General features: G+C 23.7%; 10 protein-coding genes across 10 annotated transcripts in view; 3 read left to right on the top strand and 7 right to left on the bottom strand.

The window, feature by feature from the left end:
- DDB_G0288099 (adenosine deaminase, tRNA-specific) overlaps positions 1–945 on the top strand; it is a gene marked incomplete at both ends in the record, with an annotated part of 1192 nt that extends 247 nt beyond the window's left edge. Inside the window, 3 exons of the mRNA XM_631813.1 lie at positions 3–107; positions 342–571; positions 687–945. Of these exons, the coding sequence (XP_636905.1) occupies positions 3–107; positions 342–571; positions 687–945 (594 nt within the window). The remainder of the gene's footprint in view (positions 1–2; positions 108–341; positions 572–686) is intronic.
- A 210-nt stretch (positions 946–1155) lies between these two features.
- On the top strand, positions 1156–2091 carry DDB_G0288125 (hypothetical protein; the record flags this gene model as incomplete). The annotated part of the gene is made up of 2 exons (XM_631812.1): positions 1156–1235; positions 1377–2091. The coding sequence occupies 2 exons, from the start codon at positions 1156–1158 to the stop codon at positions 2089–2091; spliced, it is 795 nt and encodes a 264-aa protein (XP_636904.1).
- Positions 2092–2263: 172 nt separating this feature from the next.
- Positions 2264–3994, bottom strand: DDB_G0288097 (hypothetical protein; the record flags this gene model as incomplete). The annotated part of the gene is made up of 3 exons (XM_631811.1): positions 2264–3524; positions 3615–3769; positions 3857–3994. 3 exons carry the CDS (start codon positions 3992–3994, stop codon positions 2264–2266), a joined length of 1554 nt encoding a protein of 517 aa, XP_636903.1.
- An 832-nt stretch (positions 3995–4826) lies between these two features.
- On the bottom strand, positions 4827–6536 carry DDB_G0288095 (hypothetical protein; the record flags this gene model as incomplete). Its single annotated transcript, XM_631810.1, has 3 exons — positions 4827–6063; positions 6161–6315; positions 6408–6536. The coding sequence occupies 3 exons, from the start codon at positions 6534–6536 to the stop codon at positions 4827–4829; spliced, it is 1521 nt and encodes a 506-aa protein (XP_636902.1).
- A 268-nt stretch (positions 6537–6804) lies between these two features.
- Positions 6805–12152, bottom strand: DDB_G0288093 (RING zinc finger-containing protein; the record flags this gene model as incomplete). The annotated part of the gene is made up of 2 exons (XM_631809.1): positions 6805–11852; positions 11933–12152. The coding sequence occupies 2 exons, from the start codon at positions 12150–12152 to the stop codon at positions 6805–6807; spliced, it is 5268 nt and encodes a 1755-aa protein (XP_636901.1).
- A 535-nt stretch (positions 12153–12687) lies between these two features.
- On the bottom strand, positions 12688–13634 carry DDB_G0288091 (hypothetical protein; the record flags this gene model as incomplete). Its single annotated transcript, XM_631808.1, has 2 exons — positions 12688–13377; positions 13491–13634. 2 exons carry the CDS (start codon positions 13632–13634, stop codon positions 12688–12690), a joined length of 834 nt encoding a protein of 277 aa, XP_636900.1.
- A 557-nt stretch (positions 13635–14191) lies between these two features.
- Positions 14192–17023, bottom strand: DDB_G0288089 (GC-rich sequence DNA-binding factor-like protein; the record flags this gene model as incomplete). The annotated part of the gene is made up of 1 exon (XM_631807.2): positions 14192–17023. One exon carries the CDS (start codon positions 17021–17023, stop codon positions 14192–14194), a length of 2832 nt encoding a protein of 943 aa, XP_636899.2.
- A 997-nt stretch (positions 17024–18020) lies between these two features.
- Positions 18021–18653, top strand: DDB_G0288087 (hypothetical protein; the record flags this gene model as incomplete). Its single annotated transcript, XM_631806.1, has 1 exon — positions 18021–18653. One exon carries the CDS (start codon positions 18021–18023, stop codon positions 18651–18653), a length of 633 nt encoding a protein of 210 aa, XP_636898.1.
- A 405-nt stretch (positions 18654–19058) lies between these two features.
- On the bottom strand, positions 19059–19532 carry DDB_G0288085 (hypothetical protein; the record flags this gene model as incomplete). The annotated part of the gene is made up of 1 exon (XM_631805.1): positions 19059–19532. One exon carries the CDS (start codon positions 19530–19532, stop codon positions 19059–19061), a length of 474 nt encoding a protein of 157 aa, XP_636897.1.
- Positions 19533–19636: 104 nt separating this feature from the next.
- The window catches only part of DDB_G0288083 (hypothetical protein), a gene marked incomplete at both ends in the record, with an annotated part of 552 nt that continues 188 nt past the window's right edge, over positions 19637–20000 (bottom strand). Inside the window, one exon of the mRNA XM_631804.1 lies at positions 19637–20000. This exon is cut by the window's right edge and continues 188 nt beyond it. Coding sequence (XP_636896.1) covers positions 19637–20000 — 364 coding nt within the window.

Here is a 20000-nt window from a genome sequence, read left to right as displayed (position 1 = left end):
AGGGTTATAAAGCATTAAAAGAGGGAGAAGTACCAGTGGCATGTGTTATTGTATATAAAGGAGAAATTATCGCAAGGGGTTCAAATAAAACAAATATTAAAAAAAATGTATGTATTTAGGCAAAATGCCGTTTGAACTGGATTTTTTTTGTAATATTAAAAAAAAAAAAAAAAAAAAAAAAAAACGAAAAATGACACCAGGTGATGATATATTAACACCATTTGGTTAAAATTTTTTTTTTTTTTAAAAATTTTTTAATTTTTTTTTTTTTTTTTAAAAACCCTGTTTCAAAAATTTTTATTTTTTTATTTTCACGATTTCCTTTAATTCCCATAAAAAAGGGAACAAGACACGCAGAACTTGAAGCATTTGATCAGATATTTCTAAATAAGGAATTAAATGATAGATTTAAAGACTCACTTTTAGAGGAATGTGATTTATATGTAACAGTAGAGCCATGTTTGATGTGCTCCGTAGCTCTTCAATTTTGTAAAATTAAAAGAGTATTTTTTGGTTGCCATAATGATAAATTTGGTGGTAATGGTTCAGTATATGAATTAAATTTTTCACCGTAGGTTTTTTTATAAATATAATTAAATTCATAAAAATAAAATTAAATAACAAAATATTAAAATTTTTTTTATTTTTTTTATTTTTTTTTATTTTTTTTTTGAATTAAAAAATAGAATTTCAAATGGTAGACCATATAATTGTATAACAGGTTTATTAAAAAATCAAGCAATTCTCTTACTTCAATTATTTTATAATCAAGAAAATAAAAAAGCACCAATACCAAATAAAAGAAAGAGATTAGATCCAGAGGAATTAAAAAAAGAAATGTTAAAAATTACTGAAAATTCATCATCAAGTCAATTAATTTTAAATATAACTCAAGATTTAAATAGTGTTAAAGAAAAAGTTTTAAAAGATCTAAACAATAAATAAAGAGATAAAAAAAAAATAAAAAAATAAAAAAATAAAAAAATAAAAATGAATAAATATCTAAAAAAAAAAAGTGGCGCCAAAATTCATTTATTTTCATTTTTTTTTTTTTTTTTTTTTTTATAAAAGCCACTTTGTTTTTTATTTTTTTTATTATTTTTTATAATATACTTATTATTATCATTAATATAAAAAAAAAAAAAAAAAAAAAAAATGAATAAAGAATTATTCACACCAAATAAAAGAAAGAAAATTTCATATACAGAAGAACCAATAGATAGAGGAATAAATTTGTAAGGTTTTTTTTTTTTTTTTTTTTTTTTTTTTTTTTTTAATACCAAATATATATATGATTTATTAATTTTTTTTTTTTTATTAATATTACTATTATTATTATAAATATTTTTTTTGTATAATTTTAAAAAAAAAAAAAGTGATAATGTAAGTAATTTAGATGAACAATTATTTGAAATTGAATGTCAAAGAGAAGAGAATAGACAAGAAAAAGAGAAAATAAAATTTGAAGAACAAAGAATTCAATTAAAAGAAAAAGAATTAAATGAAAAAGAATTTAGATTGGATGAAAAGGAATTTGAAATTGAGGATGAAAAAGAAAAACTTAGACAATTGGCAGTGGAATTAAATCAAACAGTTTCAGAGATTGAAATTAAAACTAAACAATTGGAAGATAAAGAAAAGGAATTAGAAATATCACAAAAGAAATATTTAGAAAAGAAAAAACAATTACTTGAATTTGAACAACAATTAAAACAAAGAGAACATGATTTAAAATTTTCAGAATTAACTTCATTACAATCTTCTTTACAACAACCAATTCAACCAATTCAAACAATCCAACCACAACAAATAATTCAACAATCACCACGTGCACTTAAACAGAGAAAATCAATTGCTCCAAGAATGTCAGTTTTATCGTCATCGTCATCAATATCATCATCATCATCATCAACTGTTTCGAAAATACCAAGAAAATCATTAATACCACCAACTTCAACAAAAGAAAATATACCAAATTCATCCTTTTCATCAACACAATCAAGTTTAAAATCAAAAATTCCACAAAGACGTCCAACAATTTTAGTTTCATCCATCAATAGTAATAGTAGCGGTGGTATTAGTCAAAACTAAAAAAAAAAAAAAAAAAAACAAACAAATAAATAAATAAATATTTAATGATAATAATAAAAAAAATCAATAAAATTGTATAAATCCAAATAGTTTTTTTTTTTTTTATTCTATTTCTATTTTTTTTTTTTTTTTTTTTACAAAACTATTTATAATTATTTTATTTAAAATACATTCACTTTTTTTTTTTTTTTTTTTTTAAATTTAAATTTACAGATTTTTTAAGATATTTTTGATTAGTTGAATTTTCAATTAAATCAAAAGTAAGTTGAATTATTTGATCACCAAGTTGTGAATTTACATTTGTTATTGAATATTTTGAAGGTACAGGATAAGTTATTGATGGAATTTTAATTATAGATTGTGCCATTTCAATTAGTTGAACAAAACCAGTGGCATCGACAGAACCAACGTTTGAATCAGTTATGGTTACATTTGGTGTTATTGATAGTAATGTTGAATTTAAAGAGAAAACAGAGACACTATCAGTATAAAGGGTGGTTTGGATTTCAGCATCAAATTTGAACAAAACATTGAAAACAGGAATAGCATCATCATTATCAGTTAACACTAAAAATGAAGTTGAAATTTCAAAATCTGTTAAAATGATAGCACTTGAATTGATCGTAACCGTTGGTATTGTTGGTGGCATTAAATTCACTTGAATACCAACATTTGGATATTTAGAGGTTAAATTTGGAGCGATACCACTAAAGAAATCAGAACTTGTATTCAATTGAACTGGTGATGAAGCTGGTATTTGTGATGGTTGAATTGTCATTGGAAACTCTGGTACCAATACAGCATCCAACAGGGTCTCAATAAAGTAACCAGTGATAGTGATACAGTAGTCTGATGTGAAAGACTCCATTTGTGAATCGTATGGTACATAGGATGGTGTTTGAGTTGGGTAAACGAAATTACCATCAGTATTCTCTAAAACTATACCACCATTAATAGCAGCGGTAATGGTGGATGGTGAATTTGAACTATAATTAGCTTCAACTAAACAACCCTCTAAATCAATCCAATATTGGTTACCACTATCCATAGTTATTGGTATCTGTTTAATTGGTGTAAACAGTTGCTCAATAGAGGGGGCTTTATCATTTATAGCCTTTGTAACACCATTTGTAACTTGTGATACAAATTGTGATGAAACTTCACTCACGATATCATTGATTGGTATTAAACAAACCGAATCTGTACAATGTACACTTGCAACCACTGCCCCCGCCTCAAATGGCATAACAGTTGATGTTGCCTCAATCTTTGCATTTGATGAATTAAATAAAACATCTAATGTAGTTCCTAATGATACACTTTGACCACTTGCTGTATAAACTGTAATTGTGCCTGATTCACAAAGTTTTACAACTTTTTTAACACAAATTTCATATTCCCATTGTAAATTAAATGTAATAGTATCCCATCCCCTAATTTTAAAAAAGATAGATATAACAAAGTTAACAAAGTTTTATAATCTCTTTTTTTTTTTTTTTTTTTAAATAAAATATTTGAATTACATTTGAAAAACACCAGGTCCTAATTGTGCATAAAAGAAATCTTGTAAATTTAATGCAAGTTTAAAATGAGTAAATGAATATTGTACTCCATCTGAATCACCTGATTGATCTGGCAAATCCATTGCTAATAATTCATCTTGAACATATTGAGTAAACTATATATATATTTTTTATTTTATTTTTTTTTTTAAATTTAGGTTAATATTTACGAAATTAAGGGACAATTAATGATTGATAAATACCTTTTCAGATTCACCAACCAAGAAATTTGATGATACACCAAAATATAAACCTCCAGCTGGATAATTACCATCAACGGATGATGATATTACTATTTCAAAAATAATTGAAATTAATAAAAGTATGATAGTTTTATTCATTTTATTTTGAATAAATAAATATATTTATATATATATATATTTTATTTTTTAAAATACATGTATTATGAAGAATAATTTTTTTATTTTTTTAAATACATGGATTATGAGGAATAATTATTATAATAAAAAAAAGTGTTTGGGTTTTTTTTTTTTTAATAAAAAAAAAAAAATAAAAAAAAAAAGAAAAAAAATCTTTTGGAAATTTAATTAAAATAAAAACAAAAAACAATTTGCATCTAAACAATGGTGATGGTCTGGTTATTGTTGTCGTTGCTCTTGTATTATTTGATTTTTTTATTATTATAAGAAAATAAAGAAACATATATTTAAGTTGGTTTCACAAGTACCACAAACACAACCCACCACAACAACAATAACAAAAACCACTTCAAACACCAACTAAATCACAACCACCACAAACAGAAAAAGATGTATCATCATTTTTTGGAGGCGGATCTAGTAGTTTTAAACAACCACAACAACCAGAGAGAGATGGATCATCATTTTTTGGAGGTAGATCAACAACTAATGTAGTTTCATCATTATTTTTTTAATTTTATTTTAATTTAATATTATTTATAATAAAGAAAAAAGGTGAATTAAGTGTATTTAAAACCCTATTACTCTATTACAATAGTTATTGTTTGAATTTAAAATATTAAATTTCAACCACAGCCACTACCACCACAATCAAGTATTAAACAAGAGGAGTATCAATCATCATGAATCTAGTTAAAATTAAGAATAATTGGAATTTGATATTTATTTTTTAAAATATTATTACAAATAATTTTTTTATTTATTTTATTTTATTTTATTTCGTTTTATATATTCAATTAAAATTTATAGATTTTTTAATAATTTTTTGTTTTTCTAGTAAAGAGGAATCAATTAAATCAAAAGTGATTTGAATTACTTGAGTACCAAGTTGTAATTCAACATTTGACATTGAATATTTTGAAGGTACAGAATAAGCTGGAGAAGGTAATTTAATTACACCTTGTACCATTTGCATTAATTGTACGAAACCAGTTGCATCAACTGAGCCAATGGTACTAGTGACGATTGTAGCGTTTGGAGTCATAGAGGCAAGAGTTGAATTTAAAGAAAAAGTTGAAGGAGAATCAGTGAGGATTTCAGTTGAAAGAGAAGCATCGATTGTGAATAAAACAGTGAAAGCAGTGAATGGATTATCACCATTTAAAATGATGAAATCAGCTGATAATTCCAAATTGAATAAAGAGATTGCTGATGAGTTAATACTAACCAATGGAGTAACGGGTGAATAACAATTAACTTGAATTCCAAGATTTGGGTATTGAGATAAACCTGGAGCAACACCACTGAAAAAGCCATCACTAGTATTCAATTGAACAGGTGAAGCCGATGGAACTTGACTTGGATTGATTGTCATTGGTAAAGCTGAAGCGAAAACAGCGTCAAATAAAGATTCAATGAAAAATCCAGTTACAACAATACTATAGTCACTAGTGAAAGATTCCAATTGTGAATCGGTTGGAATGTAGGATGGAATTTGTGATGGATAAACGAAATTACCATCAGTATTCTCTAAAATTACACCACCATTTAAAGCAGCGGTAATTGTTGGTAAATCAGCGGTTGGATTACTCTCTTCAACTAAAGTACCCTCTAAATTGATCCAAAATGAATCACCATTTGAAAGAGTCATTGGAATTTGTTTAATTGGTGTAAATAATGCTTCGATGGTTGGAACTTGTTCATTAATGGCTTTGGTGATACCATTTGTGAGCTCAGTAACAAAGTTTTGTGCGACTTCATTGGCAATATCACTAACTGGAATAACACAAATTGCATTTGAACAATGTACATTAACTTGAACTGCACCTTGATCAAATGCCATAGTTGTATTGGTTGCAATGATTGATGTTGATGTTGAATTAAATTCAACATAAACATTTGATGCAACGGCTGCAGATGCTCCTGAAACTGTACCAACTTGAATATTACCATTTTCACATGGATTGAAAATTGCATTTGCACAAATATGATAATTCCATTGTAATTCAAAAGATATTGTTTCCCAACCACTATTTCCAAAAAAAAAATTTTAAAAATTTAGTATCATGGATTATTAATTATTATTTCTAGGATTATTATTATTATTATGATTATTTTATAATTTACATTTGATAAACATCTGTTTGTAATTGATTATAGAAAATATTATCCAAGGTTAAACCAAGTTTAAAAGATGTGAATGTATATGATGCTTTACTTGAAGATCCTGATTGATCTGGTAATGACATTGATAATAATTCATTTTGAGCATATGTTGTTAGCTAATAGTTAATTTTTTTTTTTTTTTTTTTTTTTTTTTAAATAATAAAAATTAGAATTAAACTTTAATATTTAATATAATTATTTTACTTACAGATTCACCTTCAGTTGTTAAGAAATTTGATGAAAGTCCAACATAAATACCTGCTGGTGGGTAAGCTCCCTCTTGAGAAATAACAATTCCAATAATTATAGATATTAATAATAATAAACTTTTAATCATTTTTTTTTTTTTTTCTTTTGTATTATTACCGCAAATAAAATAAAATTTAAAAATAAAAAAATAAAAAGTAAAACAGTTCGGAGTGTAAAAAAGAAAAAAATAGAAAAGTAAAAATAAAATTTTAAAAAAAAAATAAAAAAAAATAAAAAAAAAAATAAAAAAATAAAAAAAATAAAATATCTTGATAATTTTTTTGGGGAACGTTTTTTGTTTTGTTTATTTTATTTTATTTTTTTTTTTTATTTTTTTATTTTTTTTTTACAATAAACTATTTTTTCTCAATGAAATATTTTCTTCTATTACTACAATCAATCCAACATTTATAAAGTTTGGAAAGTTTCTTATTTGATAATTTTGCATGAATTGAAGGTGTAGCGATTTTATGACCATTTTGATCCAAATAGATGCTGATGAATGTTGGAGTTTGAGCTTTTAAAAATCCTTGTTCAAGTTTGAAAGATTTTGCAAATGGTCTATCGATTGCATGGTAAAATGCCAATGGATATTGAGTACAACAAGAAGGTTTGTGAAAGAATAAATCGATTCTGCAAGATGAAGTTTCACATGAACAATTACCACACATTAAACAAACCAATTTTAATAAAGCACCACATTTTGAACAATGACCAGCAAATAGATGATCTTTCATAAAATCTACAAATCTAGTTGGGAGATCAATCCATTTTGGTAAGGAATCATATTTCAAAGGTGGTGGGAAACTACAAAATACTTGAGGAAAAGCTGAAAGTTGTGAGGTCATTTTATCCTTTCTCAAGAATTGATTGAGAGTATTTTCAAAGTTTGCTTTTGAACAAACTATATTAACCATATCGAGTAAACCATTGAATTTGAAACAACTTAAACAATAGTTAATATCGGTTAATTTCTCCATTGTTAATATCGGTGGTTGAGGTTGTTTTGGATTTGCTCTTGAGATAATGATATAGAGTAAATATAATTTTCTAACGAATGGAAGTAATTGATTGATAAACTCTTCTCTAAATGTATTATCATTGTCTAATAATGGTTTTTCACCATAAAATAAACGATTGAATTCATTGGTGATTAGATTGATAGCATTTGAAATGTATTGGTTTGTATTTTCATCACCAGTGGTTGGCATTATATTATTCTTTATACAATGATGAATTACCATTTTAAAGATATAATATTGTAAACCATCTAAAATGATATCAAATAATTGAGATGGATGAAATTTGCATAACCAAATTGAATAGGATGAAGCAATGAATGCATCAGAGAAAAAGATACCATTATTTCTAATTGGTAACTCTGCATGTGGAACTTTTTGTTTAAAGTCAACTTGTGCAATCACTCTATGTAAACGAGCAGTTGTGGTGAGCTCTCTTTGGAAGTCATGTTCTGACATTAAAAAGTAAGCTGGCTGTTGATCATTGTCATTGTATAGAGTGGTTTTTCTACTCTTCAATTCCAAGGTTTCAATATTTTGAATAATGAATTTCCAAAGGTATTCATCGATACTATACATTGAATCTTTGTTCATCAATGATACGAAATCATAGTAACATAACTTTTTAAAGAGATCCTCAACATAGGATCTATATTGAATGGTATCATTTGGCTCACCCAACACAATTGTAATATTTGAATGTCTATTACAAAGTGGACACTTGAAAGCTGTTGCAAGAAATGGATCCAATGGTTGGCCCTTCATAAGGTTGTCAAAACATCTCTTATGAATATTATGACCACATGAAGTTACATAGGTTGATACTGAATTCGAGAATAAATAAACTGAAAAACTTTCTGGTTTTTCTCCAGTTGGGATGGTTTTAGCTGAATTTTGTTTAAGTATTGAATAATATTTCTCTAAAAATTTTTTATAATTTTCATTGTAACCAACATTCAATTTATCCATTTTAATTTCATCAATTGATTGTTTTGTATTTTGATGAGAAACTGATGATAAGTCAACATATGCTATTGCAAATAATCTACCAGCTTTTTCTGAAAGTTTACAAACTACACATGGTTCGAATTCACTATGTTCATCTTCATCTTCATTTTCATGATCATGATCATGTTTATGTTTTTCTTTTTCTTTTTCTTCAACTTTTTCTTCAACTTTTTCAATTTTTATTATATTTTCTTCTTCTTCTTCTTCTTCTACTTCTTCAATTATTTTTACTTTTGTTGTCACCGTTGTTTCATTTCTACCATCATCAATATTTGATTTATCATTTAATTCTTTTTCATTATCTTTATTTTCATTATCTTTATTTTCATTATCTTTATTTTCATTATCTTTATTTTCTTTATTTTCATTTTCTTTTTTATCATCTTTTTTATCATCTTTTTCATCTTTTTTATTGTCTTGTCCTTTTCCTTCTTCTTCTTCCCCTTCTTGATCTGATAAATCATCAAAGAATGATTGTTGTTGTTTTTTCATTTGTTCTAATAATTTTAATCTCTTTTCGGCCATTGATTTTTTATGAGCTAAATCATCTTGATTTGAATGTTCGACATCGTGAACAAGATCAACTTTATGTTCATCAAATACTTTTTGAAAGATTGGATCAAATTCTTTCAAAAAACTGAAAATGTATAATAAACTTCCACGTAATTGTAAATACTGAGTTTGATTTGTCATTAAATCCCAAAATTTGAAAAGTAAATCCAAGACTGATAATCTCTCTTTAAAACCAATTTTAACTTCAACATTATAAACACGTAATAAATTATAGATTACATTATCTTTACCATTAAAACTAAATTCTTTTAATTTTTCTTTTTCAACTACAATTTCTTCATTCTCTTTATCTTTTTCTTTTTCTTCTTCTTTTTCTTTTTCTTCTTCTTTTAATGAATCAAATATTTCTTTATCATTAACATTTTCTTTTTCTTCAATTGAGGTTGTAGTAGTAGTAGTAGTAGTTTCATCATAATTAATTTTAATATTATCTGTTAAATTTTCTAAAATTTTATCTTGATTTTCTATTAATAACTTTTCTTTTTCATTTTGATCAGTTGAATTATTAATTAAAATTTGAGTTTTAATTAATTTTTCATGATCAAAGAAATTAATTACAGAATTTACAATTTCATCTATTTCCGATTTTGTTAAAATTGGTAAAGTAATCTCTTTGAATGATTTAATTGATAATACTAAAAGATAAAAGAAATCATTTAAAATGATTTGTGGATTTGAAATGATCATTTTAAGAATTGGTTGAAGTTCAATACTATTATCATAACCAATAAATGTTGGATATAAACAATCGGCCAATATACAAAAAATGATTTCAATTAAAGTTTGATCATTGAAAATTTTAGTTAATCCCAATAACTCTGTTGGTAACTCCTCTAAGACTGGTGGTAATGGATTTGATTCGGATGGGATTTTCTTTGATTCCATATATTTTTTAAATCTTTTCTTTGAACCATTTTGAATTGCATTACGATAGGTTAGAGAGAAATGTGGATAATAAGGGTCATAGTATTTCCAATTATCTTGATCTTTCAATTCCAATGCTCTACCAGTTGGTTCGGCCAATTCATTGATATAGGTTTCACAAATATCATTTTCACTAACACCCATTAAAACTGAATCAAATGAACGGAAATGAGTTTTAAAGAATATATTTGAAAATAATCCTTGTAACAAATGAAATTCAATAACTTTTTTAGTTGGTACCAATGTTGCACGAATTTGTAATGATGAAACCAATATGGAGAATGCTTCATTGAATGCACTTGGTGTTGGTTCAATCGATGAAACGACATTGAAGAATGAATATAAAAACTTCTTTGAACCTAATAAACAAACTGCAACTTGTAAAATATGTAAATCATTTGTCATTGTTATATCGGTACAATTCTCCAAGGTTTCAGTTGGATCATATGTGATATAAAAAACTCTGAATAACACGATCGTATGGACCATATCAATGACATCCGATTCAAGCATACCATATTTGGTATAGAGTAAAGATGGATCCATTTTAGTCATTAATAGAAAAGTTGATAACATACGATACAATGGGAAATGAACTGGTATCTCTGCATAGGTAAACTTTTGAAAGAAATCCTTATGTGGTAATTTGATACCACATCTCTCAAACACAGGTCTTTTCTTAATTTCACCAATATTTGAAACCAATTTCTCTGCAATTGAATCAATAATTTCTTGACGGAATTCAGTATCACCCACCATTCCATCCAATGTAACCATTATATTCTTTACAGAGGCTATCAAATTCAATTCTTGTACCAATAAGAATTTTGTAGTTGAAATTGAAGGATCAACAAATTGAAGTGATGTGAATTTATGTAACTCTCTGGCATATTCAAAGAGTAATTTGAATTTATCACTTTGAGAACAAAAATATCTTACTACTGATGGTTCTTTCAATAGCTTTGGTATTGCTGGTACATCAGTTTGTAACATAACCTCCTTGGTAATATCTTTTGAACTTGATGATTGATAAAATGGTAAAAGCAATGGAACATAGATGGTTTTATGACTACGAAGTATTAACTCGATTACATTATGACGTGAATAACCCGTTGCAAATGGTAATGATATCTTTATATTTTCAATGTAAACAATACCCAAAAACTGCATAATACGTGACGATGCTCTATCCCTTGGAGCGAAAATGGTAATGAAATTCTTTAAATACTCTTCGAAAACCGATACTTTAAAAGTACTATGATTATCAACCAACAATGATAACAATGGTAAGAATTTATCCAATATGGCCACTTTTGAGAAAATGTAACCCAAGAAATGATGTGACTCCCATAGTCTTTGAATTGATTCTGCTTCATTTTTGTATGGCAATGGTTTATGTTCATTCAATTTAAATCTACTCTTTGAATCTTCACCAATCTCCAATTGTCTTGATGTGAATTCTTCAGCAATGATATGAACCAATATTGAAGAAACTGAGCAAATCTCTTTTAACCAACCAATAATAACTTCAACCGATGCTGAATTTTTCTCTAACAAAATCGATGTTGTAAGGTTTTGTAAATATTGAAAAAGGTATCTAAAGAAAATATGAACATCTTTTTTTATAAAGAATGGTAATCTATCAATGATCTCTTTTTTACTCTTTTCATTAACTCCAGCATGTGTTGAACAAAATCCACTCTTTTTTAATATTTCTTCATTACCACAATCACAAAAATCATTTATTTGACTCTCATACAATGAAAATGTATGACCTTCTTCAATATGATTACCATTTAAAAAACATTTACAACAAATATATCCACATGCATCATTTGAACATTGTTTACATTTAAACATCCATTCTACTTTTTGATTTTCTATTTTTTTTAAAATTAAAAAATTATTAATATTTTTATTATTTTTATTATTAATAAATATATATATATATATAACATACGGTGTAAACATTTTAATAAATCACTTGATTTATATTTATCAAAAAAGAAATCAATTGACATAAAACAACATTCTTCAAAAATTTCTTCCAATTTTTTTTTTGTTACTCCTTCTTTTGATAGTTTACTTGAAATTTCTTCAAATGTTGGTATTTTTGGTATTTTAAATGATGGTAAATTATTTTCTGATTCATTTTGGAAATAAGTAAATGTATTACCCATTTTTTTTTTTTTTTTTTTTTTTCTATTATCTAAATTTTTTAATTGTGTGCAACAAAAAAAAAAAAACTAAAAAAAAAACTAAAAAAAACAAAAAAAAAAGAATTAAATAAGAAAGATTAAAAAAAAAAAAAAAATTGAAAAAAAAAAAAAAGATATTTTTTTTTCTTTGAATTGTTGAATTATGTATAACACATCATCTTCCTTTCATCATAAAATATTTTTTTAATTATAAATACCCAAAAAAAATATAAAAAAATAAAAAGTGAAAAATAAAAAAAAAGATATTTTATTTTGTCTGTATATGGAAAGAGTTCAAAAAAATAAAAAAATTAAAAAATAAAAAATAAATTAAAATTTTTTTTAAAAGTTTTTTTTTTTTGTTAAACCAAATTAAAAAAATTAATAAAATAAAAATTATAATAATAATAATAGTAATAAAAACAATTTTTAAATTTATAACTTAATTTAATTTTATTTAATTATAAATTATATTTTACATTTTTTTTTTTTTTTTTTTAAAAATATATTAATATATTTATAATAATTTTTCAAAATCATAGTAACAGTTATCACTGGTGTTACAAATTGATTTGAATGAAATGTGGAGTTCACCATCAGCAAATTTCCATTTCCAATACTCAGATTGTTTAGCATCGAATTTGAAAACGATTTTACCACTTGGACATGCTTCTTGAACAGCTTCACAAACCATTTCATCACCACAACGTTTGACAATATTTTCACAAGCGTAATCGAGAATTTCTGCAAAGATTTCACCGATTCTATCTTGATAAGATTTCTCTAATGATGGATAAACAGTTTCCAATGATGATTCATCGAGAGTCCATTCCATTTTAGTGACAGCTTTAACTTTTTCTAAGGATTCGGTGAATTTCTCTTGTTTCTCTTTAAGATTAATACGAGCTGGTAATGAGTAAACACCTGGTGATGGAATGATAGTCTCAAGTTTAAAATAAGAGAGATCGCTAACATTGCAAATGTTTGGTTTGAAGTAAACTCTTAATTCACCATTAACAAATTCATATTTCCAATAGGAATTGAATTTTTTATCATCATTTGGGATGAGAACAATCTTTTGTGCGGTATTGGCTTCAACAAGAGCTTCTTTTGACATTTCATCTTTACTGCATCTTTCAATACAATCTGCAATATTTCCAGCGATGTCTTTATAGAATAAACCACCAAGATCATTTTTAACATATTCCTGGAAAATAAAAATTAAAAAAAAAAAATAATAAAAAATTAATATTTATTATTTTATTTTATTTTATTTTTTTATATTTTTTTTTTTTTTTTTTTTTTTTTTTTTTTACTTACTTCAGTGCATTTGGCTAAGATGGTTTCAAAATCAAATTCATAAGTCCATTCAACACCGAGAGCTTGTTGAATTTTTTCAACATTCTCTTTTAATTTTTCTTCATTATCACGTAATGATTTTCTGGTGACAAGTGGTAAAGGCATTTTATTTATTTGTAAATATGAATTTTGACTGATTTTTTTTTTTTTTTTTTTCTTATAGTTTTTTTTTTTTTTTTTTTTTATTTTAAAAATTAAAAAATAAAAAAAAAAATATTTTAAAATTAAAGAAAAAAAAAAAAAAGTAATGAGGCTAATCGGTGTCAGTTGGGAGATGGTTCATAAAATCACACAAATTCAGTTAAAAAGTGCCTCTTTTTTAGAATTTGATTTGTTTTTTTCAACAATTTAATTTTTTTTAATTAATTTTTAATTTTTTTTTTTTTTTTTCAAAGATATTTTTTATCTGAAATTTTTTAAACTGAAATCAAAAATATCTGTTGAAAAACAATTTTTTTTTTTTTTTTTTTTTTTTTTTGATTGGTTAAAATTGAAAAAAAATGATAAAATTCATATGAAAAAAAAAAAGGTTTGATCTGGGTAACTTATCATAATTTTTAACTATTTTTTTTTTTTTTTGGTGACTTATCATCATTGAAAGGTCATGGTATGGGTGACTTTTTTTTTTATTTAATTTTTTTTTTTTATTTTTTTTTTTCTTTTTAAGTAAAATAAGGTATATAAAGATTATTTAATTTTGAAAAGTTTTCAACGTTTAATAAACCACCATTTTCATTTTCATGATCGTTTTTAAGTTTTAATAATAAAGAAATGACAGATGATTTATACTTTTTATTTGACCATGGTAAAGTTAATAAATATTGATAAAATAATTCAAATAAATAAAATAAATTATCAATATTGAATGATTGCTGTTGTTGTTGTTGTTGTTGTTGTTGTTGTTGTTGGTGTTGTTGATAATTATGATGATGTTGTAATGAATAAATTTTATGTAAAAATGGTAAAATTTGAAAATCGATAATATCATCCGATAAATTCATTAATGAATCCAATTGAATATATTGATAATTTGAAGACCAAATTTTAATACTATCCAACATTGTCAAAGAATACATATACATTTTAATTGAAAAAGTTAAATCCCTATTTGAATATGGTATTAATAAATTACCATTACTTATACTATAATTTAGTGTTGATAAAATTTGTGAGAATAAAAATTTAACTTCTTGATTTACATTATTATTATTATTATTATTATTATTATTATTATTGTTGTTGTTGTTGTTGTTGTTGTTGTTGTTGTTGTTTTGATGATTTTCATCATTAATATATATTAAAATTTCATCAATTGTATTCTTTAAATTTGTAGTTTGTGATTTTGAAAGTGGATTCCAAATATAGGTTATAAAAGTTTCAACTTTTGGTATAATGATTTTTTCAACTAATTTTGGAATTAAAATATCATCATCATCACCACCACCACCACCATATGAAAATAATTGATTATACCAACTCATTGTATCGAAATATATATCATCCAAAGGTGACCAATCAATCATTTGTAATCTTATAAATGGGGCTAAAATTGATGGCATAATAAATGGCATTTGAGCTTTTTGATAAGACTTTAAATCTTTTGATTTCCAATGTTTGAATTTGTCAGCTATATAATTGATATCACAAAAATCAGGGTCAACATCATCCATAATGCTTTTAATTGAATTTAATATCTTTTCTTTTTCATTCTTATAAAAATTTTCATCACTAATTTGATGTAATTTAAAATCATCATTTCCATCTGTATTATTTAAAGAAACAATTAATTGTTTATATTGTTCTAATCTTTTCTTTCTTGATGATTTTTCATAATGACTTCTATCTCTACCAAATTCATCTAAATCTTCTTTATCCTCTCCTTCTTTATTATTAAATGAAATTTTATTATTATTTGATAATTCATTATCTTGAATATCATTAATTTGATCATGTAAAGTTTGTTTAAACTGTTTTCTAATATCATATGCATAATCTTTTAATAGTTCTATATATTTATCATCCAATTGCTCAATTTGTGGTATTTTCTCAGAAAGACAATCAATCATATTATTACAATAACTCTTTATTTCATCATAATAGATGTATTGATCATGTGAAACATGTTTCTCTGATTCCATAATTGATAATTGAATAACACTATCTCTTAATGCCTCTTGTACTTTTTCAAATTCTGATTCATGATTATGTTTAACTTCATTTAATTGAATTAAAATTGAATTTAAATCTTTACAAATCGATTCAATAAATGAGTGTTGTTGTTGATTATTATTATTATTATTATTATTATTATTACTATTATTTGATAATTTTGGACTATTAATTAAATATGATGATGATTTATAATATGGTGATAAACTATTTTCAGATGATGGACCCAATAATAATAATTCCTTTTCCATTTTTCTTTTTTGAAATTCAATTGATTGTAATTGTGAATCTTTTAATCCACCACCTTTTTTAATTTGTTCTAATCTCCATCTTATAATTTCTTCATCTTCATCTTCATCTTCATCTTGGTCATCATTTTTATTTTTACTATTTTCAATATTTACAGCTTGTCCAACCTCATCTCTTTTATTTGATTTACCAGGATCGCCAAATTTAATTGTGTTGCTAGGTTTAATATTATACTCTTCCATTTCATCGTCATCATCCTCTTCTCTAATTAAACGTGATCCATTATCATTGTCATCTTTATCATTACCATTATTAGCACTCACTTTTAATGGTAAGAAATCTTTTGATAATGATTTTGATGTTGATGTTGATGATGATGATGATTTTTCAGTTGTGTCTTGCCATTTACCATCTCTGACTCTTTGTCTTTTCTCCTTTGCTAATTTAATTTGTTCAACAGTTGGTATTGTAAATGATGATGATGATGATGAGGTAGTATTCTCTTTATCATCATGATCATCTTTGAATTGTTGATGATCTATATCCATTTTATAATCAATATCATTATTATCATTATGATTATTATCATTATGATTATTATCATTTGAAGATGATTTTGTAGGTTTTGAAGATGTATTTTTTTTTAATGAATTGATCATTTCTGTTGTATATTGACCTAATGATTCATTATTGATAGTGGTAGTTTTTGAATCTTCAAATATTGAATCATTTTTTCTAACAGAGATTGGATTAAATTTTATACTACTATTGAATTGTTGTTGTTGTTGTTGTTCACTATCTTGTTCTTGTTCACCATTTTCTTCATCTTCACCAAAACTAAATAAATTTAATGTTGCTTTCTTTGCAATTTTATTCTTTGTTGAAAATGTATTTGCACCTTTTTTCTTTTTTGCTTGTTCTACTACTATTGATTTTATAGTTTGTTCATTCTCATTTCCATTTTCATTTTCATTTTCTAATTTCTTTTTTTCATCATCTTCATTATTTTCTTCAGTTTCAATCACTTTTTTCCTAATTTGTCTTTGTTTATTTTTATTAATTGAACTGAAGTTCATTTGGGTTTTTTTTTTTTTTTTTTTTTTTTGTGTCAGTGAATTGAAAAAAAAATAAAATTAAAAATGAAAATGAAAATATTAAAAAAAAATAAGTTTTTAAATTTTGGTTTTTTTTTTTTTTTTTGATACCCTGTTAGAATTTCTTCAAAAAAAAAAATAATAATAATTATAAATTTAAATAAAAGAATCAATAATCAAAATTTCCAAATAAATAAATAAATAAATAATAAATAAATAAATAAATAAATAAATAAATAAATAAATAAATAAATAGATAAATAAATAAAATAAAATAAAATAAAATAAAATAATATAAAAAAAGGTAAAAATAATAAAAAAAAAAAAAAAATAAAAGAATCAATAATCAAAATTTCCTAATATAAAATAAAAGTTAACTTTTTTTGCATTCCTACTTTTTTTTTTTTTTTTTTGACTAAATAATTTTTCAACGGTTAATTAATTTCGTTTTTTTATTTCTTTATTTTTTGGAATATTTTTTATTTTTATTTTTATTTTTATTTTTTTTTTAATTTTTATTTTTTTTAATTTTTATTTTTTTTTAATTTTTTTTATTTTTTTTTTTCTTTTTTTTTTTTTTTTTTATATAAATTTAAAAATTTTTTTTTTTTTTTTTAATTTAATTTTTTTTTTTTTTGTACCACCAACTTTTCAAAACAAATTATAATAAATTTTTGTTAATAATATTTATTATAAAACTATATATCATTTAATTTTTTTTTTCAATTTACGATTTTACAATAATAATAAATAAATAAAAAAATATAAAAAAAATCTGTTGTATTTACAACAAAAAAAAAAAAATAATAAATAAATAAATAAATAAATAAATAAATAAATAAATAAATAAATAAATAAATAAATAAATAAATAAATAAATAAATAAATAAATAAATAAATAAACATATATTATCATTAAATAACAATTTCACCATTATCAAATATAATAAACTTTAAATATATTCACTCTTTTTATAAAATGTTAAAACTTAAAAGAAATTTCGACTCCTATAGTGATAATAACAATAATAATAATAATACCAATAACAACAATATTGGTTCAACAAATACTCATTCCCCTTGCCCATCTATTAGATCCACTCCTACATTTGATAACGATTACGACGGACAAGCCAAAAGATTTAGATATCAACAACAACAACAACAACAACAACAACAACAACAACAGCAACAACAAAGAACTAGATCAGAATATCAATTTTTTAATGAAGTACAATCACCTCTTGATCAAATTTTAGATAATATTAAAAATAAAGAACCACATACAAGAATAAATAATAATAATAATAACAATAATAATAATAATAATATTAATACCAATAACAATATACAAGCAAACATGAACAATACAAATACATTTAATTTCCAACAACCACAACCACAACAACAACAACAACAAAAACTCTTTACTTTAGCCGAAGTCGAAGAAATTGTAAAGAAGGCAGTTAAACAAAACGAGGAAAATCTTAAACAAGAGTATGAAAAAATTGTAAAGGAGAAATTAATCGAACAATACCAATGTTTCTCAAGGTATAATGAAGATTATTTATCAAGACAAATGAAAGAGAGCGAATATAGTTACATCTCTTAAAATAAATGTTTTAATAAATATATATAATATACTTTTTTTTTTTTTTCTTTATTAAAATTTTTTTTTTTTTTTTTTTATTCCAAAGAATTTTATATTGATTTGGTATTATAATTTGAGCAATTTTTTTTCTTTATTCCTAAGAATTATATATTGATTTGGTATTATAATTTGATATTTTTTTTTTTTTTATATATTTGGCACTATTTAGAAATATAAAAGACTCTTTGGGTGTCAAACAAATTTAATGAATATACAAAATTACATAATGTGTTTCCAGAAGGTCCAGGCCATGAACCAATTGTATTTGAAGGTGGACAATTTCCACAAATTAAAAAAAATATAAAAAATAAATAAAATTTATTGTTATGATAGTTTAAATCGATATTATTTTTTTATTTGGTATTGTTATTTATTGTTTATAATTTTTTTTATTTTTTTTATTATTATTATTATTATAATTATTATTATTATGATTATATTTATTATTATTATTATGATTATATTTATTATTATTATTATTATTATTATTATTATTATTATTATTATTATTATTATTATTATTATTATTATTATTATTATTATTATTATTATTATTATTATTATTATTATTATTATTATTGTTATTATTATTATTATTATTATACCAGGTAATGGAATTATAACTTGTGGGAAGAAACCTTGGTTCATTTGAAAGTTATTCCAATGATAGGAGATGGAGTTTACACCGATTGGTTGATGATATAAACCTAAAATTGGAGTTGAATTAGGAATCAATGGTGGATTTCCAGGGTTGGGTGTTGCACAAAAGTGAATGAAAACTTCATCAATATCATCTATCAATAAACATGATTCTATACCATTTTGAATATATTCAATCATTTTGTCTCTGAATGATACTGAATTTTCATTTGGTGATCTATATTCTGCAACAAACTCTGGCATAAGAGGTGCATAAAATGGATGATTACGTAGGAGGAATTTGATTAGAAGTACTTCATTGAAACAAAATAGAAATCTGGTCTTCTAATTACACCACCATCAAAATCAATCATTGTATGATTAAAACCAACTCTTCTCATATTATTATCACAAACATGATTCAATAAAGCACGAAATATATATGCACTATTGATAGAATCAGATACTGACGTTTCATAAATAATATATAACAATTCTTTGTATGTTTCAATCACTAAATGTTTATTTGGATTTAAAATTTCTTTAATATGATTAATATTATAACCAAAAAATGGTAACAACTTACTAATGTTGAAATATTTTGAGTGTGATACTTTAATCGTATTTTTATTAACATAAATTGCTTTAACTCCTAAAATAATATTATAA

Source organism: Dictyostelium discoideum (genome assembly GCF_000004695.1).
Source record: "Dictyostelium discoideum AX4 chromosome 5 chromosome, whole genome shotgun sequence".
Lineage (NCBI taxonomy): Eukaryota > Evosea > Eumycetozoa > Dictyosteliales > Dictyosteliaceae > Dictyostelium > Dictyostelium discoideum.
The sequence above is the reverse complement of the archived record's forward strand: the minus strand, read 5'-3'. Positions and strand labels throughout refer to the sequence as shown.